The 27,379-nt window shown below is 33.7% G+C and overlaps 1 protein-coding gene across 5 annotated transcripts in view; it reads right to left on the bottom strand.

The window, feature by feature from the left end:
* Positions 1-4,553: 4,553 nt before the first annotated feature.
* LOC129000129 (uncharacterized) overlaps positions 4,554-27,379 on the bottom strand; it is a 151,942-nt gene continuing 129,116 nt past the window's right edge. For 4 of the 5 annotated variants that reach the window (XM_054427044.1, XM_054427048.1, XM_054427045.1 and 1 more), the window contains 5 exons: positions 11,305-11,418; positions 10,746-10,865; positions 7,112-7,315; positions 6,585-6,745; positions 4,554-5,256 (listed from right to left, as the gene is read on the bottom strand). In XM_054427044.1, the coding sequence (XP_054283019.1) occupies positions 4,803-5,256; positions 6,585-6,745; positions 7,112-7,315; positions 10,746-10,865; positions 11,305-11,418 (1,053 nt within the window). In that variant the 3' untranslated portion in view covers positions 4,554-4,802. The remainder of the gene's footprint in view (positions 5,257-6,584; positions 6,746-7,111; positions 7,316-10,745; positions 10,866-11,304; positions 11,419-27,379) is intronic. The other variant, XM_054427046.1, reaches the window with a different exon arrangement.

Genomic DNA, 27,379 nt, shown 5'->3' with positions numbered 1-27,379 from the left:
AACTCCATGTTAATAACCCTTAACAATTAAAGTTAAAGCCCCAGTACAAATACCATAATCTATATCTATAAAACCACGTGTCGTTATTATTGACAAAGTGTTATCGGTGTTATCATCAAAGTAAATGTTTAAGAAATAATTCTTCATGAAACCATATGAAATGCCATTAAATGTTGGCCGATCCATCCATATTGAAACACGTATATCTAGGAGTTCCATTTGTACCGCAAGATACTTATAACTTGACCGTCAAGCCAGTTGACTGTCATTTACATCAGTCCGATTAAAAGTAAGAATGCATCGCCCGACCTACTGTGCTGCAACCCGCACAGCATCAGTGCAAGCAGTGAAGTCTGTGAGGTTCGCGGGCGGTACGTGAAATCCAAGGTTCACAACTTTTACAAGAATGGCTGATTTAAAAAAAATAGCCTGGCATTATTTTGAAAATTTAAGCCGTATGAATTAAAAACCGTCGCCAAAGGACTTCAAGTTCAAAAGATTGAATAATTAGTTGTAAAATATCTAATGGAAGATTTTAAGGTGTAAAATGAAGTGCACTCATCTTGGCTTTATTTTTTGCATGTACAACTAAAAATTGTGTTTTCAGTTATTTATCATTTAATTTTTTTTAACTTAATAAAAAGATTTGGTTTTTCAGGATTGAATCAGCAGCCCCCAAGTTTTAGCGGATTAGGCGCGGTTTTTAAGTTTTAGTGGATTACTTGGCTGGTACTTGAATTGCACATCCAATCAGAGTAATGATACTTTTTACTCAGAGAAATAACCACTGAGCTAGAGACACAGAATTGCAAGACGTTGCCCCCATTTGAACTAATGGATCGAACACTGTGCTTAGTACATTCTAGATAGGGGAATAGGGAGTTGTGGGATTGTAACAAAGTCATGAGCCAATAAGCTGCTTGATTCCCCTAGTTGGGACCAACATAAAAATAATTGTACAACACATTGACTATCTAGCAGAGTTGCTGTGCAGTGCTACATACATCCAGTCATATTTTTGGGTCACGTATTACTGGAGCTACTCAGTAAAGTGTTATATTTCAATTGCAAACAAATACAATATTTGTAAATAAATCATACTTACATGCTAGTTTCTGGTGTCATTGTTTATGAGTGTGGCTCACACTGTTTTATTTTTTGTAGAGTAATTATGAAAATGTACATACATATATTCAGAAAGAGAATCAGTGATATGTTTTGAAATAAATTTGAAGAAGGTGCCAAAACAATACACGACCCAACATTTCAACTTAATTTATTTCTCCTCTATCATAAAATTCATAGCTCCACCCATCCAGTGTAAAGAATCAGAAATAGAAGATGGCAATAAAATACTGCATCTTTGAATGTAAAAGTATTTCGAACCCTAAATAAACTAAGTCTAGTACTTCAGGATAGTCGGATTTATACCTGGAGGAAATATTCAAAATGATTTATTAGATTTGGGCTTTGTAAAGATTGTCTGAGGGTATGGACAGAAATAACAACAAAAAATAACAAGGAATCTTGGTGTTGAAAATGGAAAATTTTTCAAATCTGATCACAATAACTTTTCATATAAATTCAGCTTTTAATACCCATACATATGATCAGGTAGACTCTAAAGTAAACAAAGTGCTTTACTGATAGACTAACCAACTCAAGCAGACTTGTAATCCCATTGTAAATTTTGAAGCTTGTTTTCGTGTCTAGTTCATGTCTGGTGCAACAATCGCTAGTATCGACGAAATTTAGTTTGGATTATTTTAGGGTTATTTTATTATTTGTGCTTTACTGTTCGGTTATATAACTGGGGACGAGATTAGTTTGATTTGTTCAAGAGGTTTCAAATTATTGAAATATCAAGAACAAATTGTAAACAAAACATGACCTCTACAGTGCAAGTGCACTGGATGGAACTAACAATAAAATTTCCTTCAGCTGAATCTTTTTAAAACCATTACCAATACGTGAGGATATTATTGTCGAATGTTTTTGGGATTGAGCTTATTTGTCTTGTACTTTTGGGACGATTACAAATAAATATATGGAAACTAAACACCTATTTCAAGACATTAAGAACCCTTCTATGAGAATGTAGGAGCTCACTTGCCTTTTGCCGAGCTTGACAGAAGAGGCCCACGGAGAAACACCTCCGTTGACAGATGGAGAATGGCTCGGGTGAAAACTGACATGGGCGGATTCTTTGAGAATTGCACCTCCAATCGGAGTAATGATACTTTTTACTCAGTTCACTTTGTGTGTACTGAATGTGTCCACAGAGAAAACGTTTTAAGAAACAGTTTTTGTTGAGAAAATGATCCCTGAATTTAAGAGGGTTTATGTTAAATTTAAAATACATGTTTTGAAATTTTAATTTTCAAATTGGACAGTAGGGGTGTCAGTTGCCTAGAAACATTTCAGCACAGATGCATGGTATGCATGAATAGTGCAGTTTTCCACAGCATGCAAAAACATTCAGTTATAATACCTTATAGTTCTTAATACTGATTTTCTGGTTTGTGCTGCTTTCAGTGGCTGCCATTTGAACTAAGGGACAAAATACTATACTTAATACATTCAAACTAGGGGAATAGGGAATTTTGGGATTGTAATAAAGTCATGAGCCAATGAGCTAGTTGATTCCCCTAGTTGGTAGGGCCTGCCAACATAAACAAATTTTACAGCCCCTCAACTTTCTATGGCGGCCTACTTGAAAAAATATTTGATGACGTAAAATGTGGTTTTAGGTTTGTCTAAGAGTCAAAACAATGTCACATAACCTTACAATTCACCACTTACCCATTAAAACCTTAAAAATCTGAGTTGTTATTTCTGTCCACTAGTGTGACCTATAAAACAAATCATCATGACGGATTCAGTGTATATGTACGAAGATGCACTCAAAAATACTTGTTACTCTTACTTTTTCATCACCAAAAGCTCGTTTTAATAGTACAAAAAATGTAACCCAGAATTCTAATGTTACAAATAATATCGTGTTTACAAACGTTAGAAAAAAGTTAATAGTTATGTACAGTACTCGATTAAAAACCTCAACGAATATTTAGCAAAACTCTCTATAAATAAGTCTACAGAAATTAAAAGTGGCCTTAATTATATAGGTAATTTACATTGGATAGTTTGTTTGAGAGGATGATAGACAGTTGGGAAGTAGTAGTCATGATGTAAGAACAATTAAAGTAAATGGAAGATAAAATACCATAGTTTTAACAAAAAGAAAGTTTGTATGATCAAACTTTTGATTATCAACAAAGCAGTGATGATACAATATCTTAATTTACAGTAAACTATACAATTTCTTACTAAATAGAATTGATAAGAATATGTTTAAAATGTTACAATCTTCGGGACCGGTTTTTTAGCTTTAGCGACCTATTATTGTCTGACTATTCTTCATAAATGTACAAACAATAAATTCACATAATATATTACTGTAGTGAATCAGCTCTGTAATTTTTTAAAAACACAAATTTCATGATATATTCAGAATAAAACATTACCAGTAAAACATGTTTTTTTACGAACACACAAATGTCTAAGTCTGTTTAACAAAAATTCTAACAAATGTTATTAAAATAATAATATTTTTTGTTCACATTATTTATAAAAATTAAAATTTATACTCTATACAAGAGAAAAAGGAATAAAAATAGACACATCTACAACAATTATTTTTACAGATGGTAAACGGCCATAGTAAAACCATATACATCAACAAAAATATGGCTTTTTGAACACTATTAATTGTTTGGTCAAAACTTTTTTAAATAAGGAAAATATAACTACAATGACATTTTTTGTGTGATCAGAATTTAAAAGAATAGTATTAAATTTATAACTCACACTGTTAATCATATTTTATTCATAGTGTATGTATTTAGTTGCAAAATGTATACTGTATTTGAAATAATCCCTGAACTTGAGAAAAACAGGGTTTGGATGTAAATAAATAGAGAGAACAAAGACAAAACAAAATTGGAAGCATGTATGAGATCTAACATGTAAAAAAAATCCCTACCCTAAAAGCTCAGAATCTTTCTACCCATTGAATTGTTTCTGTGAATATTATGTTTTGGAATCTATAAATCACCATTTACAAAATTGTGCTTGAATTTCAGATTGCTGTTTTTCGCTTCTGTAGATAAAGTATTTATAAACTACATATTGTTCTCTAATAGATTATAAGATGTAGGAGGAAATTTTGTTGGTTGTTTGTTCATATTTCAGTTTTTCTTTCAAATTTTAGCAATGGATCTTCTAATTATTTTAATTATCATAAAGACTATGGTTGCCTGTTAAAGTACAGTAATTTATGAAACAGCAACTAAAATAAATGAATGTTTTATCTTTAACTTTGGATTGAAGTAGACATTCCAATATAATATTAAAGTCGTAGCCAGTTAAAAAAAAAATGGACGTAGTCGAATTGAACCACCGACAGATGCAAAATAACAGATTTTTCTAAAATATGTTAACTTAGCCTATTAATAAAAAGAAAAACTGAAAAAATAATTAATTACTAAGCTAACATTTTTTCTGTCTCATAAACTATTAGAGTACGGTAACAAAAACTATGGGAAAAAATAACACTCTAACACACTCAGTGGCTCATTCAAATAGGTTCTTTTTCAATAAGTCGGCTTCAGCTGGTTGATATCTACTTCAGTATCAACAAATCAATGGTTATACATACATTTAAAAGAATTATTCAATATTAAAGAATTTTGTTCAAAACAGCATTCTGAAAATATTTACAGATTCCAAAGAATAGTTCAGTCTCAGTCGCCTTGCAGTTTCGCTGGACTCAGAACCAGTTCGCGTTTGTCCGTATTCAACATCGGTGAGGTTGGCGCAGAATCTTCCAGCGCCTCCGAATCTTCTTCTTCTATTCTCGTCACAGCTCTGTTAATCTCTCCGTCATCAAAGGTCAATGTGGACTTGAGTCTGTTGAGTCGCTCTACGGAACCGTTCTCAGCCAAGAGTAGTTGTTCGTTGAACGAGTCTTCGCTGCTGAGGCTGTTTGTATCTTCTGGAGTATTGGCATGGCTGAGCTTGTTCATTTCTAGAAGATTCTCCGAGCTGACGATGCTCGGCACCTGGATCTGCGGAATGGGACGAGTCAGTTCCGAATCCATTCTGTTCTGTCCCGCAGGAATAATTGAGACCCGTTTCTTGTTCTTTTTCGGCTGTTCCAGCATGAACTCCTGCGCTGCCCGGCTGTAAGGCAGGTGTCTGGAACAAGTTTTAAAGATTAGGAAGAATTCATGCGTTAAGTTATAAGGATTTAAAGGTTAAATATTTCTTATTGTAACCATAGATAAAACACTATGTTTTATCTATGTTGTAACTTACCATCTGGCCTTGAGTTTTCATTTGCCAGAGTCCAGTGCTTTCCAGTTCCTGTCTGCATGTTTATGTCTCTGAAGTTCAGCCTTTTAAGTTTTTCTTCAAGAGCTATAATACTGTTAGATGCACTCCCATTTAGAGACAAAGTCCACCCTGTTTTTCACCCTACTCTAGCCTTCCTGTCACATATTACTTGGAACTATAACCCACCATTGTTTATTTCATATGTGTACCACATCAGGTGATGCCATGTGAAGGGGAATCACTACAGACAAGCGAATGGGAGGAAAAACAATGAATGACTGACCGAAATAGTAGATTTCATCTCTAGGCGCTAAATTGGCTCTTGGTACGCAATTGCGTTTTGATTAATACGCGAAAATACGATTAAGTACCAAAAAGACACTTTCACTCCGTTTGATGAACAACTTTTTTCATCATACTGAGGAAATAACCTTCCAATCGTTACAAAATTAGAACACATAATTTGAGGTTGTACAAAGTCGTCCTCAATGTTTAAATTTTTGTTGTTTACAAAGATAACTTTAAATATTGTGTGATAAGCAGCGTTTTAATAATGGACTGATAAAATTTTTAGGTTAGCAAACCTAAAAGTTTACCATATGTTTTTGCTGTTACCAAAAAATGATTATTTTACTGACGATTTGGAGAACTAAATAACGGCTGCTTTCCGGACAGTATGATGAAAAAGTATTTGATTGGTACATGGTATGAGGGCATGTTTAAAACCTCCCTCCTCACTAAACTGAGGGATCCTTTAAAGTCTTTAGAGGCCTCTTTGTCCACACCAGACAGTTTTATTGATGTTGCCATGAGGGTACATAGCATGCCTTGCAATTACTTTGATATAGAGGAAGATTGGCATCAGTTTGAGAAGACAGTTCAGCAAAGCTTTATAATTCTACTTATTAAACAGGCAAGCCTCACCAGTAATAAATCCTTTTTGGGCCACTATACAAGCGAACCATTGGTCATGGCAGGTCTGACCATAGACACATATCAACAAATAAGCACTGGCTTGAGCACCCAAGTCCTCTCCCTATAGCCATCTAAAGGGACTAAACCACTGAAATTGACCCATCAGTGCAACATTTACCAACTGACTAATAGTACTTTTGGGACCACATTCAAGATATAGTGTGTTGTTGAACTTATCAATGTCATCGGTTTATCCTCGAAGCTTGGAGGTATACCTGTAATAGTCCGTAGACTTGTCCGCCTGGAAGCTATGTTTGTTGAGCTGTGCGCCGGGTGAGGCAGTGACATGTTTGCGCCGATGCCTGTGTCGGAACCTTCGTCTGACACAGCGCGTCGGACAGACACACAGGAATATACGGACTAGGCAGCACAGAACCTGTAATACAAATTTCACTCAAGTTCAAAGTAAACTTTTAACTAAAAGTCAGGTCAGGAAAAAATAGTTTAGTTTACTCAGCAAATCTTGTGACATTTGCATCCAATCACCTCTCTTACTGTGTTAATTGTTGTGTTCATATGTTGAGGTAATCATAATAACAGGCCTATGTACAATCAAATCACTCAATAATCAACAGAGATAAATGAATAAATTGACATGTAGTTAAAATGTGCATAACATTAATAAAATGATTTTAAAATGAACTACCGTAATACAACTTATAGTAGTAAAACAGTAAACACATTGATGATTTTAAAATCAAAATTATGTTTGGGAAAATTTTTTTACATCTTGTACACTTACCCCGCTGCCGATGAGTGTGGGTCCTATAAGCCTTAGTTCTAGAGTCTTGAACCCCTTTTCTCCCGTGCCGACAAACGCTATAACCAGTCCGATGGCAACGGTGCCAAGACCTACGTAGAGAAGGGCGTTGGCAGCTGCACTCTGGTGGGCGTAAACTACGTCTTCGTCTTCCGAACTGCTGCCACCGAACGACGAGTCGTGGATCTGAGGAAAACATAGGGTGAATAACGCTATGTTCAAAAATATCTCCTTCTATGACATTGGATACTAAAGTAGACATAATGAGAACATAGTTGATTGAATCTCTTTAAGAGTTTGTTACTATTGAAACTATACATCTAGGGTAGACAGCTAGGCAGCTGATAGGATATACAGTGCATGCCTCACAATCAGAAAGTTGCTGGTTCAATCCTGAGAAAAGTCAGAAGTTTTTTGGTGGTTTGAAACTGAACCCAATTGTCCTTGATCAATGGGCTTTTGATGAACAGTCCTGGCTTAAGAACCAACTGATCTTAGGAATAGGTCTGTCATAGGTTAAAACCCATTCATCAATCATCATTCACCTATCTATAGATCAAATTACAAAAAAATATATTCAAAATAAATATGAGGGAATTCTATGTCAGCAATTGAAAATATCTAGCAGAGGGGACCTAGAAAGAAGTTGTGAGAAGTTATGAGATAAAATAAATAAATTTATTATTAAAAACAATTAGTTAACTTAAAATTTTTTTACTTATTGAGTACAATGTAAAAAAATTCAGCTAAAACATTTCATTAAATATCAGCTTGAATTCAATCTTGAAGTGACCTCCACACATTGTACATGGATGGAAAATAAATATTTCAAAGCGTTCAAATAATAATTCTCACAAATTGAATAAACTGTGCAAAGCTGTCAATTGAAACAATTGATTTATGTCACTGTCAACATTGGGTATTCATCAACCTCTTTGATTTTAATGTTTGGATTGTTGTACATTTGGGTTGTTTAGCAAACTGTTTTATTTGGGTTGTACAAACAAATATTGTATTTGGGTTTGTAATATTTAGATCGTTGTTTTCCACTGATCTAAAAGGATAAAAATATCATAAATTATACATGTTTTATTTAAAATAATTGAAAAAGACCAATGATGGGTATGAGCTTTAATGAGCTATGGATTGAAGTAAATTTTGTAAATATCTCCATGTTATAAGGCTGTACTTTCCTAATTGGGCGTCAATAAAACAAAAGTATCAATAGTCGTGGTCAATATGTGTGCGTTTTCGGATGTCAAAGTTTGGAAACCAATACAATATAGTTAACAATACATAATAGTTTTTTTACCAATGTTTAGTAAAAACTTTTAATGTCTAAATTCACTCTCTAATCTCCTTATAAATTTGTAGGCCTATTTTATCGTGTGTAATTCCAATGCTATTATTAAGTCATACCATAGACAAGATACAATTCTGTACTAAAAAGTCAATGGTAAAACTTGACCAACCAATGGCAAAGCCAATAATTTAGAGTGTATTTTAGTACAACTATTTTCAGCATAATGTCAATTTCAGTGAAATAAAACCACTTACCAATACAAAAGGTTGGAAACACTATTAAGTAGGCAAGGGCAAGTGTATAAATCTCATCGGCTCGGGTGAAGGGGGAAAGGATTGATGTGTTTTGGCAAAGATTTATTTCTTTTTGACCTTTAAGCCTCGTTTAAATGCCACAGGAAGGTAAAGGACATAGTCATCCTGGCATTGCTTATACAGTACATTAGTAGTTTGGTCATCTGGAAATACCATTACAAACTTGAACATAAAGTGAATACAGTGTTGATGATGTAAAAGTGTTAAATATATATTTCATCACTAGGGCGTAAATTGACTTTTTTCGACCTGAGCGAAAGTTTATTGGTAATAAGCAAGGGTTGAAAAGACACTTTGCCCACAAGACAAACCATATTTTTTTAGTTATATTGCTTTATTATTTTAGAAAACTAGGTCACAACACAAAAATAATTTAATATGAAGATAAGCTCCCAAAATAACTGTTTTTCATATACAAACTTCCAAAATTTGAAAATTTGAATGATCACTATTAAACAAAACATGAAAACAACTGTGTGTCCTAAAATATTATTAGTAAGGGCAAAGTATGTACAATTTGCCTTAAAATATGAGATGAACATTACTTAGTTGACACTCAAAATACCGGTACCTCAAAACATGTTTCGGGTTTTGTAATAGGTAAGTAGTCTACTTTTAGTATCCAAAGTCAATAGTCAATTTGTACCTAAGAATGTTGCCCCTAAGTTAGTTTTAGATGATCCTCCTTCTCACTTAGTTTTATTATGCCTCTCCTAATATGTACTAACCTAACCAATATTATTTCATTAAATTATTTATGGCTAAACTCAAGTACAAACTATCCTTGAATTAGTTTTACGAGTACTTTCATCTTCATGCACTTACCTCTCCTAATAGCCTTTAAATCAATTTTTTATAAACATATAGTTAATTATTATCATCTAGGACTTTCAAGGGCAATGACAAAACTGACTGCACGGTTTGAGAATGGTATTTTGAAGCTTTTATACTATATATAGATAGGTATTTATAAAGTTCCTAGTGGATCTAAAACTATCACAGGTTTTGCTTCTGACAGGGTTTATGTAAGTGTTGTGTGAAGTGGATGTTGAAATGTGCTGTGTTCTAATCTAAAAATCTCTATTTTAAAGAATGCGCAATCCCCAATCTCTAAACATGTACCTAAATTACAAGTGTTCGGGACTACAGATAACCTTGGTTTTTCATACTTGGGTGGATAGGTAGATTCGATCATTGGAGATTGAAATAGGGAACAATCTGTTTGTGGCTACGAGTATGATGCAATATTACAAATTAAGAATCACATAAATTATCATCATTTACTAGCACTTCCTGAAATAAATTTACCTTGCATGGTTGATACAATGGCTTTTTTACTCGATTTTAGTATTGTGAAGGGATAATTATTTTTAGACTGACTGTGCATGCAATGTGTTATTCATTGGAATTTTAAAACTAATATTTTCCTCTAACAGCTGGCTGACATAGCCTTGCATTATTTTACTATAGGTAACAAAGGAAACACGACTGATGCAGCAAAAGTTAAGAGTATACTGGGAATTTTTTTAGCTACAAGCAAAAGTGAGTATTTCAATTTGGGCATGAACAAATGATAAACGGTTTAAAAATGCTAGCAATAGTCTGAAACTAACAGAAGGTAAGGTAAGCCAAAAGATGTTCAGATGTATAGTATTTTCATATTTTTGGAGAAGACTTCAAAATTTCCTCTGAGATCCAAGAGATTTTAATACGGCATCTTTTAGAGGAAAAGGCTTCAAACTCTCTCTCTCTCTCTCTCTCTCTCTCTCTTTCTCACTGCACCTATTGATAGTTTTCATCTAAAAGATGCTGTTAATCTAATTTTTGGGACTGAAAAAAAAACTATACACCACCAACACTTGGTGTTGGTTCATTCTCTCTCACCAACACTTCGAGGGAACTATGTAGTCCTACAGTCTACCTTCTAATACACATTTTCCGTGTACAAACACCTAAAGGATCGAGTGCTCCAATTGGTTATTGAGGTACGCAATCTTACGAGTTTCTCGGGATGGTAAACCGGACTGTTTTTCTTTCTACCACCGTATCTTCCTTGGTTCTGCTTAGGAAAGATCAACTTGAATTTTCTCATGTCGGGGTTCACCCTCAATCCTGCTCTCTGGTGGGAAAAATGACATAGAATACAAAATGGTGGAAATGTTAAAAAAAAATACAAACTCTCTCAGGAGAAATTCGCTGATAAATCCGCTAAAATGAGCAGATTACTGCAAAATTATAACAACATTTTCCTTTCTGCCAATGATTGCTAAAATGTTTTCCTGAAAAAATATGAAAACTTGAGACGTGTATCAGAATTATTGTTTTTGAATGTTATAAGAATCAGAAACTAAAGAATGGTTTTGATTGAAACAGATGAATGCCAATCTATTGTTTCCTCTAAATCATTATCAAACTGATACTTACTTCCAGAATCAGGGGTTATTTTTCTAAAGAACAGAGTGAAAAATTCCGTAATAAGATTGTAAAAAAACAAAATTTTATAATTTTTGGCAAACACAACAAAACGTTAAAAAAATTGTACATCTTGGTGGTCTTACCCGGTTCCTTTTTATCCATCGTCCATGGGCCTCGCGTTGTTTCGTGCGATGTTGAGTAGCATCCGTCGCGGAGGTTCTTCTTTCTCTCTCCGACCATGCTGTTGCGGCTTTGCCCTGGAACAGATTCCAGCTAGGTAACACCATTGACTATATATAAAACACATCTCGCTTGTAACAGTAACAGTGTCGGAACTGTGACAAAGCACAGCATTATACTTTGGAACAGGTTTGGCTTTACCTGGAACAGGTTATGGACTGATTACACGTCTGGATTGTAACACCTTCCAATAGTCATTGGTTTCTTTGAGCAGTAGTAATACGGAGTATTTTAAAAATAAATTCAGAAGTATATAGTACAGATAACACAATTTAAGAATCAGAATAAAATATTTGTACATATATCACTAAACCACCAATTAATTTATACACAATAAATAATTTGAATCACTACATAACCACCATAGGTTGACCATAGGTTTACCTAAAAAAAAGGCAGCAAACATATAATTGTTTGTGAATAAATACTGGTTTATTAGTAAAAACCGCTAAATTAGCATCCCAACCCTTATTTGTTAATATTTCTAAGCTTATACTCATTTCGTTAACGTTTAACAAAATTAGTGTAAAGTAAAGGCATCCCATTAACACACGCTAGATTTTTTTCTAATCAACTTAAAAAAAAAAAAAACTGCAATTAGTGTAAGTTTATCTTGTGGTATTCCTCAAGGTGCGTTTGACATAACATATTCTATCAAAATAGGCCTAATCATCGGCTGATTCCTATCTCTTTTGCGTCTGGTTAGGGTTCCATTACCCAGTTATCGGAAACCAATCACTAATTTACTTTTCATCAGCATTTACATACATATTTTTGGTTTGTTTATGCAACGTAAAGAAACGGAAACTACCTCTAGGTTTACAGTTATATGTGGATGCTCCCTTTACTATTTATTATACCATACATGCTAGGCTATATTATATTAACCTCTTTTGCTTAGAGCAACAGACAGTACCTGTTTAAAATTTCCAAACAATAATATTTTGTCGCCCATTGGAACTTGTCATAGTACTTACTTAATTAACTAATATATTTCCTGTACCCTATTCCATCTTTATTCCGAAGCTATTTTCTTAGAGTAGCCTTTGAGGCTTTTCCACTTCATACAAAATATTGATTAACCAGTACAATAAATCTCGAATTAAAAATGTTAGTAAATTTAAATACCCCCGCCGCAGCAAACCTGCAGACTAAGCGAATTTCCATTAGCCTGATAGGATTTCACATTAAAATGCCTCCTTAAAAATATCATATTTATTCCCTATTTAAATAGAATTGGTTTAACGAGTACTTAGGTTTGCTGCAACAGGGAGAGTAAAAAGGTGGTTTTTTTATGTTAATAGTTTAGTAAGAAATAAATGTATAATCCAAATTCGAGCAAAATATGTTCATAAACAAGTAAACTACAACAGTTGACTTATTCTCCATAAGAATAACATAGGGATTTTAAATTTACAATTATTTTGAATTTTCTCTGTAACCATTAGGCGCACAATAACGCTTCAATATACTAAATTATTTGTTTTTTTAAGCTCTACAAAATGGTTTGGAAATAAATTGTAAAATTTTTGTGTTTTTACGGTCAAAAATTGGAAAAACCTATTTTTACCCCATAAAACCTCCCATAAACCCCCGTTCCCATAGTCCGATCATGCTGGTTCGCAAACTCGTTCAAATAAATGTAGGTTTACACGTTTGTACCAAATTTCATCAAAATCGGATCATTTTTGCTCGAGTTATCGTGCTGACGGACACATATATATATAAATACTAGCTGTACCCGCGGGCTTCGCCCCGTTTAACTTCATAAGTATTCGCATGGCTCATTCACGTCCTGGTTGAAGTTCGTTCGCTACGCTCACTCACCTTTAGGTTGGAGCTCGTTTGCTGCGCTCACTTGCCTTCAGGTTAGCTCGTTCGCTACGCTAACTCGCCTCCAGGTTGAAGTTCGTTCGCTACGCTCACTCACCTTTTGGTTGGAAATTAGCTGTTGTCATATATTTAAAAAAAATTAATAGTGCTGCACCCTGTTGGTAATCCTTTTAACTTTTATGCTATTGAATATCATAGAACAGAACCAACTTGTTTAATTGAAACAGCTGTTAAGATTCATTAATTCCTTTTAAATATGGAAAATCATAAGATTAACATGGGGAACTACAGAGCCACTGGGGCGGAGCCCGAAAGGGTTTTTGAGATAAGAATATGCTTTAATGTTAATCGGGAATGTGAGCTATCATCATGCCAAATTTCAGCCCAATCCGTCCAGTACTTTATGCGTGATTGAGCAACACACACACAAACACACACACAAACACACACACAAACATACACACAAACTCACAAACTTTCAGATTTATAATATTAGTAAGACGTCCTGGTTGAAGTTCGTTCGCTACGCTCACTCACCTTTAGGTTGGAGCTCGTTTGCTGCGCTCACTTGCCTTCAGGTTAGCTCGTTCGCTACGCTAACTCGCCTCCAGGTTGAAGTTCGTTCGCTACGCTCACTCACCTTTTGGTTGGAAATTAGCTGTTGTCATATATTTAAAAAAAATTAATAGTGCTGCACCCTGTTGGTAATCCTTTTAACTTTTATGCTATTGAATATCATAGAACAGAACCAACTTGTTTAATTGAAACAGCTGTTAAGATTCATTAATTCCTTTTAAATATGGAAAATCATAAGATTAACATGGGGAACTACAGAGCCACTGGGGCGGAGCCCGAAAGGGTTTTTGAGATAAGAATATGCTTTAATGTTAATCGGGAATGTGAGCTATCATCATGCCAAATTTCAGCCCAATCCGTCCAGTACTTTATGCGTGATTGAGCAACACACACACAAACACACACACAAACACACACACAAACATACACACAAACTCACAAACTTTCAGATTTATAATATTAGTAAGATACTAGCTGACCCGGCGAACTTCGTATCGCCTAAGTTATAGGTTTCCCCTAAGACAGACCGATGGAAAGAAAGTACCGTTACGTTTAATTTTCAAGATGATCTCGTTCGCATCGCTCAATCACGTCCTGGTTGAAGTTCGTTCGCTACGCTCACTCACCTTTGGGTTGGAGCTCGTTCGCTACGCTCACTCACCTTTAGGTTGGAGCTCGTTCGCTGCGCTCACTTGCCTTCAGGTTAGCTCGTTCGCTACGCTAACTCGCCCCCAGGTTGAAGTTCGTTCGCTAAGCTCACTCACCTTTGGGTTGGAGCTCGTTCGCTACGCTCACTCACCTTTGGGTTGGAGCTCGTTCGCTGCGCTCACTTGCCTTCAGGTTAGCTCGTTCGCTACGCTAACTCGCCTCCAGGTTGAAGTTCGTTCGCTACGCTCACTCACCTTTTGGTTGCAAATTAGCTGTTGTAAAAGAAATAATAGTGCTGCACCCTGTTGGTAATCCTTGTAACTTTAATGCTATTGAACATCATAGAACAGAACCAACTTGTTTAATTGAAACAGCTGTTAAGATTCATTAATTCCATTTCTCATAAGGTTAACATGGGAAACTCCAGAGCCACTGGGGCGGAGCCCTTTTAAGAATTTCGAAACGGGAAATAGTTTACTTTCTATTCGCATACCTACAGAATTTACACACCAAATTTCATAACGATCGGTGAAGTCGTTCCGGAGGAGTTTGCAGACAAACACTGTGACACGAGAATTTTATATATTAGATATATATATATATATATATGAATTTGAACGGATGGTGTTTTTGGCCTCTAGGGACCTCAAAACGAAAAAATAAATCGGTCCCGGGTCCAGGTCTTACCATGAGTACTACGGTAATAGCTTAGTCCCTATATGGGAAATTCGCTAAAAGAAAGTGTAGAATAAATCTTAAACATATGTTTTGAAATAAAAACAAAGCAAAAGTTTTCCATTTACTCTTGAATCGTTAATTATTTAGTCAATGTGGTTATTTTCATATTAAACGTTAAAAATACACAAATTTGAAAAGTTTAACAGTAAATTCATTTATTTCAACATTCTGCATGGTAACTAAAAAGTCTTAATTATTATAGGTAACGTTAACAATGGTTTTATATAATAGTTCATTGCAGAATTGACTGGCAAATCTTCCAAATGTTAATATTGCGTACTGGCTTAGTGATAAATCACGATCAGCTGTATTGAAATTGAAAAAAAAAACACCAGAAAATGGCTTCTAATGCTATTCTTTCGGAGAACATTTTACTTATCTAATTTTGTGTTAACGCTTTGGAGATTTCATTATTTTCCCCGCCGTCGCGGGATTGAGACCTAATTTAAGCCCTCTTCCGTCGTTCTACGACTTCTCAGTTGCCCGAAATTTTTACGCAAATAATCGGCTTAGGTAAATAAAGATAGAAGATAGATATAGATGTATGTAATGTCTACATCCTTACTTAAGGAACTTATTACGGATGTTGGTAGTTCTGAGCGAAACTGATAAGTTAAACTTATGAATTGAACTTATGTATTTTGTATTAACTTATATCTATAAAAATTTGTTTATTTATTGCCACAAAATGTGATCGCTCCGCTCAACTGGCTTTCACTACTATGAAAGCAATCCTAATAATTCTAATAATTCAATAATAATTTTCACATTTAATAAATCTTGAAAAATACAGTCTATAAAATTTAGATCCACAAAAGTAATATTGTTTGGCATGTATAAGTAAAATGTATAAATGATGCATGAGAAGGAATTCTGAGTTAACAACCATCCAATTACTGACAAGGGCTCCAATCATTGACTGGTGGGGGGAGGGGGGGGGTATGATTCTATTTTGCAGTCTAAAAATAGAATAGCACTGAAAAGCCTTTAGAGGTGCAATAATTGGATTTATGAAACACCCCCTGCTTTGCTACAATGCAATTGTTTTGTGGTTTAGTTTAAATTCTACACAAACAAAAAGGATTTTTTGTAGGTTCAAGTTCAAAACCGACCAACCGATGACTGACTTCAAATTTTTATTTATCTGAACAATTTTTTTCCGAAATATGAATGTTATTTAGTTGGTATAAACTAAATAATCTATAAGGCAGTGGGTACTACATGAATATAATTAAACACAGAAAAAAAAATCTTGAATAGGTAGTGTTGAATAACCTAAAAAATACTCTAATTTTCTAATATATATCTATGAAGTGTCAATTTGAAAACAATATGAACATTTTGTAGGGAAGCTTTTATATTACATTAAAATAAGTTCAAACACCAAATGAGGTAAACCAAATCGGTACAAACACAGTGACTCAAAAGTGTCATTGTAGATGTCAAGTTGCATTCAAATTCATTGAGAATTACGTAAATAAATCAAATCAAAATATCTTCATTTATATAAAAACAAATACACGTTTGTACATCCGAATAGTGTCAAATTAGCTATTTACATTAATATAATGTATTACTAGGTGTGCGGTCTCAGGTCCGCCAATTGAGCGGATTGAACAAAATAGTTAACAAATATCTTTTAGTAGCGCGGGACCGAGCCATAGCTCGGTATACTTGATTTCGATTGTAAAATCAAAGGAAACTCTAGTCTTATTTACAACTAATTTTGGACCTAACTATTTAAGTAAGTGGAATTTTAATTTATTATGATGGTAAAATCACTCATATAGGGGAACTATTTTCCACTATATAGATTGATCTTCAGTGTAATCTTTGCTCTATAGTAACTACTGATGTTTTTCCTTTTGTACTGCAAATTATGATTTGCTGTGGTTGGCTTGTTATAAACACAATTATGTTACAAGTCTTTTGTTTACTTTTTCCTTTTTCCTTGTTATTTTGTTCAACCAACATAGTTACTTGGCAACCCATGAGGCCAATGTTTAATTTTTAAAATTTCAAATGAGTTGTGAAACTCGAATATTCCTTAGGTAGTGGCTTTAGTCAATTGAGTTTTTAGGATAGAAATAAGTTATTTACAACATTTAAAAGAAATTGTCAAAACCGTTTTCGAGATCTTTGTAAGCATACATACAAGCAAACATTGCTCATATAAGAGTATAGGATTATACGATTATGATAACGAAATATCCTTAAAATATCCTAAATTCCGCACTGCCAGCCTTTTCTACTTCCTTCACCACTTCCTACATCGTGGACCTGTTTCCCTCCATTTCCTTAGCATTTTAGGATTGCAGATAAAATCAGTAAATACAATGGTAGTTTCCAAGTGCCTTTTAGCGAATTTCCCATATAGGGAATAAGCTATTACCGTAGTACTCATGGTAAGACCTGGACCCGGGACCGATTTTTTTTTTCGTTTTGAGGTCCCTAGAGGCCAAAAACACCATCCGTTCAAATTTATATATATATATATATATATATATATATATTTATATATATATATATATATATGTGTCCGTTAGTACGATAACTCGAGCAAAAATGATCCGATTTTGATGAAATTTGGTACAAACGTGTAAACGTACGTTTATTCGAACGAGTTCGCGATCCAGCATGATCGGACCATGGGAACGGGGGTTTACGGGGGGTTTTATGGGGTAAAAATAGGGTTTTCCCATTTTTGACCCAAAAAACATGAAATTTAGCAATTTCTCTCCAAACCATTTTGTAGAGCTTAAAAAAACAAATAATTTTGTATATTGAAGCATTATTATGCGCCTAATGGTTACGGAGAAAATTCTAAAAAATTGTAAATTTAAAATTCCCATGTTATTTTTATGGAGAATAAGTAAACTGTTGTAGTTTGCTTGTTTGTGAACATATTTTGATCAAATTTGGAAAATGTTTTTATTTCTTACCAACTATTCACATAAAAAAAAAAAAAAACAGTTTTACCCTCCCTGATGCAGCAAACCTAAGTACTTGTTAAACTAATTCTATTTAAATCAAGAATAAATGTTATATTTTTAAGTAGACATTTCAGGGTAAATCCAATCAGTCAAATGGAAATTCGCTTAGTCTACAGGTTTGCTGCGGCGGGGGTATTAATACTTTCTCTGTATTCTTTGATCAAACGTTGTCACCTGAGTGGTTTTCCTTTGTGCTGTAGTTAGATCGTATATTAGTTTGCTAACGATCTAACAAGGATATACTATGATATGATATGATATTATTCTTTGTTTACATCTGCGTTGTTATCTCGTAACCATCATGGAAACTCATAAGGCTAATGCAAAAAACATGATGATTGTTTTAAATTGTACAGACATTATCAAATTGAAATTTGTTTGTTTAATAACATTAACACTGTTTTCCAAAATAACCCTGGAAAGTTTGGATTAAATATGTTCAGCCGTTAATGAGTTAATTATTGGCATAGTTTGCATAAAGTCCGGTCTCAAATAGCTTAGCTCTCTCCGCTCAATTATTCATATACTCTTCTATTGAATATATCACTTTTCCAACCAAGTAAGTTTTTAGTTTTAGTTTAAATTTTGAATGTTTATTTGATCTTTTACTTCTTTTGGTAATTTTCTGGAAAAAACGTGCTACTTTGTAAGACAAAGCCCCCTTGTCCTTGCTTGAGATTTGTAAGGGCAGCTTGTCTTTGGTGTAAAATACATGTCTATGTTGAGTGTTTATGATTTCATTCTTTTTCGTTCTCTTTCTTTTTTTCTTCTACAAAGTTTAAATGACTTTGTAGTATAAATATACGTATACCGTATACGAATGTGAGAGTAGTACACACAAGTATTAAGAAGATTGTAGACATATATAGTTTCCATAATTGTGATTTGACAATAAATTGTTAAACATATATGAATAGGCTTGTAATATAGTTTTTAAAGCAAAAGGTGACAGAGCATTGCTCTAGGGAACATTAATATTATTACTGCATAAAATAAAGTTTACGCTTAATGGTACTTACCAAATTGTTCTTTGTTAATCAATTTGTAACCCTTCAAATTTTGATCTGATAATAAAACTACTTCTCCAACATTATCAATTCCCCAGGTAAAAGCAATTTCTGTGTAAACCCCTGGGGTTGTTTTGTAACGGTCACTGCTGAATCAATAACATTGATTAACGGAGTCCACGTGGAACTGTTACAGGGCAATCACAGTTTATGGAACTGTTACTATTATGGCCATGGGACTAACTGATCTAGTGTTACTATAGGCTTTCAATCTGAATAACGATGTAGTGAACGACATTTTTATGCATGAGATACGTAATTTACATTTTCAATACAGTAAGGTTGAGCATTTTTGGGTACGGATATATTTGTAAAACATCCTTGTTAAATGTATAAACCCAATACATACACACGTTGAAAGTAAAATAATTAGCTCTTCGTTGTTGTTTGCCCCTGAACTGGTAAGACAAATATTTATAGTGTTTTAATTACCTTTTATTTTCGTCCCATGTCAAAATAGTTGTATAGTATCTACAACTCTTTTGAGCTAGGACGAAAATAAAGGGTAATTCAACCTCTATAAACATGTTTGTTACCTAATTAGACTTTTAGTAGGACAAGAGTTAATTTACAAAATTGGGGAAACCAATTTATATACTAATGTATTGTATAATAACTTTTAACACAACAACAAAGAATCAATATTTTACCCACTGAAACATTATATCGCAAAAAATAAAAAAAATAAATGTGTTTACTATTTGTGAAAACCCCAACGCCAAATACAGGGTGCTTTTTCAACGCAGCCCAAACAACATGTATCACGAAACACTTTTTAACGTCAAAACAAGCAAGTACGTTGGTATCACTGTTTTCTTTATTTCATCGCCGATAGCTATGCATTTCATAGCTATTTATGCGGTTTAGAGTGTAGAAGAGTACTTTGAGTAAATCGTTGGTTATATACCAAGACAAGTTTGAAATTAAGTTTACATGTGTGATTTCATTGTCTAATATATCAGCTACATATTGACTTTAACAATTTTAAGGAAACAATTTTAAGGTCATGTAGAGAAAGAACATAGACCTACAATACATACTTTATTCGAGCTTGCGAAAACGCCATGTTAAGTCTTATTTACAATAGATTCCCAATAACGCTAAACCTCAACAATACATATCAGCTGATCGGCAATGAAGTAAATGAAACAGAGATACCAACGTAACCCCCAATAGGGATGGTTTGACGTTTAATAGTGACTCATAATAACTTATAATTAGAGTTGCATTAAACAACTGTGTTTTGTTTACAAAACCTTTATATTTACAGTCTTAAGATTTGTTTTTAAATACTTATTTCAGTGTTAATCGTTGTGCGATGAAAAATATCTCAAGTTTGACGTAGTGTGTGTTTGTAGGCTCTTGGTGAGTTAAAAAAATATTAAGCTAGGGCAACAACATTTTGGTGATGAAATTAGAAGAATACTGAATCTATTTAATAGAGTTTAACACATTTCATTATTTTTGTAACAAATCTACTGTAGTTTTAGCGAATTTCCCATATAGGGAATAAGCTATTACCGTAGGTCTCATGGTAAGACCTAGACCCGGGACCGATTTACTTTTTCGTTTTGAGGTCCCCAGAGGGCAAAAACACCATCCGTTCAAATTCATATAAAATATATAAGTGTCCGTTAGCGCGATAACTCGAGCAAAATTGATCAGATTTTGATGAAATTTGTTACAAACGTGTAAACCTACGTTTATTCGAACGAGTTCGCGAACCAGCATAATCGGACCATGGGATCAGGGGTTTATGGTGGGTTTTATGGGGTAAAATGGGTTTTTCTCATTTTTGACCCTAAAAACTTTAAATTTCTAAATTTCTCTCTAGACCATTTTGAAGAGCTTAAAAAAACAAATAATTTCGTATATTGAAGTGTTTTTGAATGTTCATTGACTACGGAGAAAATTTAAAAATTGTAAATTTAAAATTCCCATGTTATTCTTATGGAGAATAAATAAACTGTTCTAGTTTGCTTGTTTATGGATATATTTTAATCAAATTTGGCAATTTGGTTTATTTCATACTAAGCTATCAATATTTCAATTGAAAAAACACACCTCAACATCTTCCCCGTAGCAGCAAACCTAACTATTTACTAAAATTAATGTTATTTAAATAGGAAATAAATCTGAAAATTTATAGGGAATATTTTAGTAGAAATCAAGCCGGGTAAATGGAAATTCGCTTAGTATGCAGGTTTGCTACGACGGGGGTATTATATTTTTACGAGGTGTTAGCCCGTCCTACGTACGGGAGTAGTCAGTTAAAACTGTGTAGGCCTATAATTCAGAACAGCTAGTTTACACGTATAAAGACAAACTTTATTGCAGCCTATAGTAGAAAGAGTAATTATCAATTGAGAAGTGTATACCCGCATAGGAAAAATAACCTTGAAACAAGTGTGTTAAATTAGAGACCAAAACAATAATGGCTTTGACACTCTTGTTAGCAACAACTTTCATGGAAATTTAATTATATCCTGTCCCTGGCATAAAACACTGTTGTGATGGGTGGAACAATATTATTCCCTTCTCTGGTTTTATTCAGTTATTCCCACTTAGTGGGTAGTATATTGATTCTCGTCAAGAGAATTATTAGTTTGAGTATAGCACTACTTCAATTTAACAACATAAAGAAAAGAGTTAGATGTAATAAACTGTGCAATAATTGAAGGACGGTCTTCAAAGTGTCTCAACAATCGACAGATCATTATAGACTGTTGTGGGTGTAAATTGGAATTAATTTAGTTTAAAAGAAGTCTGCGCAAAACGGTTACAATAACTAAGGTAATTTAAATATCGGATTATTACTTTGAAGAGATTAAATGAGGACTCAGATTTAAGAAATCCCTCTCCTTAAGCCTCGAGTCAGATTTAATAGTTATATCCTACTGCAGCGGGTCTTAAGCCTCAGATGGTAATTAAAATATTTATATTAAATACAGATTGCTTTTTAGTTGAAACGGTTGAGTGGAGCCTGAACTAGATACATATATATACTGTAAATATATAGTGTTATTTAAAAGTCTTTGTTAGTGTCATGTAGTATTGAAATGAGTTATGGACTTTGGTTAAGATATTATAGGATGTCAAATAGTTATAAGATGGTATAGTATTTTTTTATTTTATCATTATAAACATGGTACATTGTTAAGTTTTGAGTAAAATAAGGTATTGGTATGGAATTATTGAGACAATGATTAATGAGTATTTTGTTACATCGACAATGAGTGGCATGTTTTAGATATACCAATTTAAATAATAACATATAGGCCTATTGGTGATATTGAAATGTATTGTTTTTTTATGAAAAACCACAAATTACAAATAATCTGCTCTTCTTAAAAAGTGTTGTTGTATACAACCACTCTTATTGGCAAGCACTTTTCTTAATGAGCCCAGGTAAATTCTATGCAGTAAAATATATACCTTAGACCATTGATTTACTTCCAATAGGAAACAACTTATTGGAAATAAAGTATAGTTTTTAGCGCACCTGATTTTGATAGCGAGCTCATGGAATGTTCCCGTGATTTCTTTTCTAGTATTGGTTTCGAGTTTTTGCCTTAGAATCATTACTTATTACCTAATCATTTTAACGTTGATTGTTGGTACCTATACTTGTCCTAAAAACCAATGGTGCCGAGAATTTCCTTTAGTTATCAACAAATGGCTAATTATAATGATACTAAATGGTTATGAGATAAGTATTTTGAACAATTTCTCCTGCTCTCCTGGAGCTGGTGGTGGCTTCTGCTGGAACCCACTGCACCCAATAAGTGTTCATATCACTATATTGTCTGTGGTTCATATGTTCAGATTTCCGTATCCACAACAAATCATATACTACCCCAAATTATTTCACCTCTATTTGTGATTTAACCTAAATTACGTTAAAATCTAAAGCTGTAAACTGTAAGGCCTTCAACTCTGTCGCCCAATAAGTGTTCATATTGACAGACTTCCGTCTCCCTGACCTATTTCCGGTAATATTCCCGTTCTCATTATCACATTCCCGCCCTTCCCACTGCCTTCCACATCCTGACTTCTAATATCAAGCATTCCGAGGGCCTTACTCAAGGAATACTCTACATTTATCGAATTCTCTTCAGCTTTCCGTTTCGTGGGACTTTTTAGAATTGGTGGGACCTCTTCATCACTGTTTCATCTCTGTTTTCATCACTGTTGGGGGTTTTATCTTTGTTTTTATCTTTTCGTAACTAATCTCTTACTCAATAAATACTTTCTCAAATTTAATACTCTTTGTATTACACGAAATATAGTACTACATCTATTTTATTTAGTAATACTCTCACAGATAGTGTAACAATGTATAACACTGTTAATACCAGGTTTGATTTTTTAAATCCAGTAAAGAGGGAAGTATTACAATTTTCAAAACAATTAGTTTTTTGTAATCTCATTAGTTACAAGATTCTCTGAATTATGTTTAAAGTTAGGGTTGTGAAAAGTTCAATAAATGTAGCTAGTATGAGTACATTTAATACATACATTTAAGTAAGGTATCTTTAACACGTTTCCTACCGACCGTCACACTTCTCTGTAACTGAGGGATGAGTATAGTTGGTAGCTAATGTGTTAACACGTTCCCTACTGACCGTCACACTTCTCTGTAACTGAGGGATGAGTATAGTTGGTAGCTAATGTGTTAACACGTTCCCTACCGACCGTCACACTTCTCTGCAACTGAGGGATGAGTATAGTTGGTAGCTAATGTGTTAACACGTTCCCTACCGACCGTCACACTTCTCTGCAACTGAGGGATGAGTATAGTTGGTAGCTAATGTGTTAAGTGAGGTTTTATTATTCTGGTAATTCATAGACTAGTGGTATAACTAATTTCTGTTTGGTATTTATTTGTTTGGTGTTTGAACTATTTTATGGTTGATTAATCTAGTTTCCATAATCTAGATATCAATTTTTAATGAAAACGATAGGATTCCTAACTGAACCTTAAAAATTATATTATCACCAACATAAACCTCAATGTAATTTTGAAAAATTGTTGTACATTATTTACAATTATTCACAGTTTATTTGAAATTTTTGGTTTATTCATTATTTATTTTATTAAAACTGTGTTAGTTTGTTATGTATCAAATTTTATTCTACTATAGATAATCAACTGTCTGAAAATGCCCATACAGAGGTCCCATGATAACAAATCCACTCAAATCTAACTTTCATCAACCCCTTTACAAAGTATTACAAATAAGAATTGTTTTCTTATACTTCTCCCCTTGTTTGACTTAACTTTCAAAAGTTGTTTTCGCCTGTCAAAAACCGTACCCTACTTTCACTTTGAACAAGTTGTTGATGAATTTAACAATGTTGGAATTGGGCCAAGGGGACATCAAGCAGTGGCTTATTGGGGTAAAACACGTGGAATGACGTCACTTCCCCCTCCTGACATTACGTCATACCCCCACCACTCAACAATGTGGTGACGTCATTCTCCTCCCAATGGCGTCATTCCCCTCCTACTGCGCTTTGACGACAACGATTTACCCTCATGACGTAATTGATTCTTGCCAGCTGATATGATCAATGTTGGTTTATTTAAGGTGGGCTACCTGTTTTACAACATTTTGATTGTGATTTAGGTTGTGTGCAAGCCACTCGTCTCAATAAAGGATATGTCTGGAAAGTATATTGGGTTTGTTTTTTGTACTTTCGAGTTTTTGAGTGGTACGATTGGTGGTGTATAAACATGTTTTGGAAGTTGCATAGGTTAAAAGTACCAATTGCTTTGGAATAGCTATTAATCCAATAATCCAATTAAATTGCGAATGGGTAAATACCAAGTCAATAATCCAGTGAAGTAGTGAATAGGTTAGTAACAATACAACATCCACTTAGCGAGTGGATGAATAACAATATGAAAATCAATTAAGTGAATGCGTAATTTTAACTCGGTACAATAGTCCCAATAATAGGTGTGTATCAATAATAATAATCAAATAATTTGACAACTGTTAAGTGCCAATCCGATTAACTAATTAGGCAATAAGTAAATAGCAACCTAATTATAGAATAAATTAGCAAATGGATAAATATAACATTATTCATCTTAGCAATGAATAAGCAAATGTTAATAAAATAATCCAGTAGGAATAGGTGAATGAACGAATAATATGAATCAAAAATCCAATTAGTAAATTAATTGTAAGAAGTCAAAAAAGGGTAAAACTATTGTTCTTGATCTTAGGGCATTAATATTTTTAATAAAGTATCAGAATAAAGTAAATCTGTATAAAGTCGGAAAATAGTCTTGAATTCAACAACCAATCAATCGATACCAATACCGATAAAACAACCAATATCAATAAAAAATATCGTTATTATTAGGATACTTTTATTAGTTAATTATGGAAATTAAAAACAGTATTTATTTAGAGAAATATCAAAGGTAGTGTGGAGCCTAATAAGTAAAAACCAGCCTAAAACATAAGCATACTCATAAGTTAGTTTGATGAGTTTCGAAATGATTCCAACTAAAAATAATACCCCCGCCGCAGAAAACCTGCAGACTAAGCGAATTTCAACTTGCTGATTACATTTTTACTAAAATATTTCCATAAATAAGACATATTTATTCCCAATTTAAATAACATTAGATTTAACAAGTGCTTAGGTTTGCTGCTACGGGGAAGGTAAAAAGTGTTTTTTAGCCATATGTCAATAGTATAGGATGAAATAAATAAATTTGCCAAATTTTATCAACATACATCCATAAACAAGTAAACTACAACAATTTTCATTTTCTCCATAAGAATAACATGGGAATTTTAAATTACACTATTTTGAATTTTCTCCGTGACCGTTAGGCATACTGCTGGATCGATTTTGTTAAATGATGTGTCTTTGGAAGGCATAAACTCTTTGAGCTACTTTTTCGTTTGATGTGTATTTTATAGCGGTAAGATTAATAGTATAAAAAAATTATAAAGCATTAAAAATGGGTCCATCGTTTAGAATAACCCTGTATACAGGGTGAATTTTAATTGTCCCCCCCCCCAACTTTTTTCTAATATTTTTTCAAATATCGATCCCAGACTACCTCCAAACATTGTTGGGTAGTAAGTAATTCATTTTGACATGGTGGTCATTTCCGGCCGCCATCTTGGATGCAAAATATTTTTTTCAAAAGTAAAGGTGGGGTCGTGACCCATTATTTCGAGTTAGATTTTTACCCTGATTACAATGCCACAAACCGTTTTTAAAAATCTTGATCATTCTAAAGTTATGAGGGCTTTTTAAAACTTTATTTGAGCCCATTTTAACATTGTGCATTTACAAACTAAGACCATAATCTCATAATAGTGCTAGATAAAGATAAGTATACACTACCAGTCATTGTCGACTAATTTTCACTTGGTTATGACAGATATATTTTTTTCGGCCGCCATCTTGGATCCGCCATTTTGAAATGTGATAAATTATTTTAAATATGAAGGGGGTGTTGTGACCTATCATTTTGAATTAATTTTTTAATCTACCCCACCTTTACATTTGAAATAAAATATTTTGCATCCAATACGGCGGATCCAAGATGGTGGCCGGAAATGACCACCTTGTCAAAATGAAGTATTTACTACCCAAGAATGTTTGGATGTGGTCTGTGATTTATATTTGAAAAAATGTAGAAAAAAGGTGGGGGGGGGCAATTAAAACTCACACTGTATATGAATTTGAACGGATGGTGTTTTTGGCCTCTAGGGACGTCAAAATGAAAAATTAAATCGGTCCCGGGTCCAGGTCTTACCATGAGTACTACGGTACTCCCTATACTACTTCCCTATAGGGAAATTCGCTAAAATGAGTTTTAATAAAGCCATATTGTACATCATATAGCTATGTATGAATAAAGCTATACGCTCTGTAATCTCATTCATCTTCTGGGAATAACCATGAGAATCAGCGTATTTAATTTCTAACTCTGAAAAGTTTATACATTATCCACATGATATTCATACGATATGTTATAAATACCTTAACACCAAATACTTTACAAAAAGCATAACATAGTCCAGTAAATCTGTCAGAAAATATAGGGGTTGCTGTGCAAAAGGTCGGGTAGTTCTGATTTTTGGATA

The sequence above is a fragment of the Macrosteles quadrilineatus genome, unplaced genomic scaffold (assembly GCF_028750875.1).
Source record: "Macrosteles quadrilineatus isolate MER2022 unplaced genomic scaffold, UCM_ALF_1.0 Scaffold_8__2_contigs__length_117827958, whole genome shotgun sequence".
NCBI classification, from domain to species: Eukaryota; Metazoa; Arthropoda; class Insecta; order Hemiptera; family Cicadellidae; genus Macrosteles; species Macrosteles quadrilineatus.
Note: the sequence above shows the minus strand (reverse complement) of the source record. Positions and strands in the feature narration are given on the sequence as shown.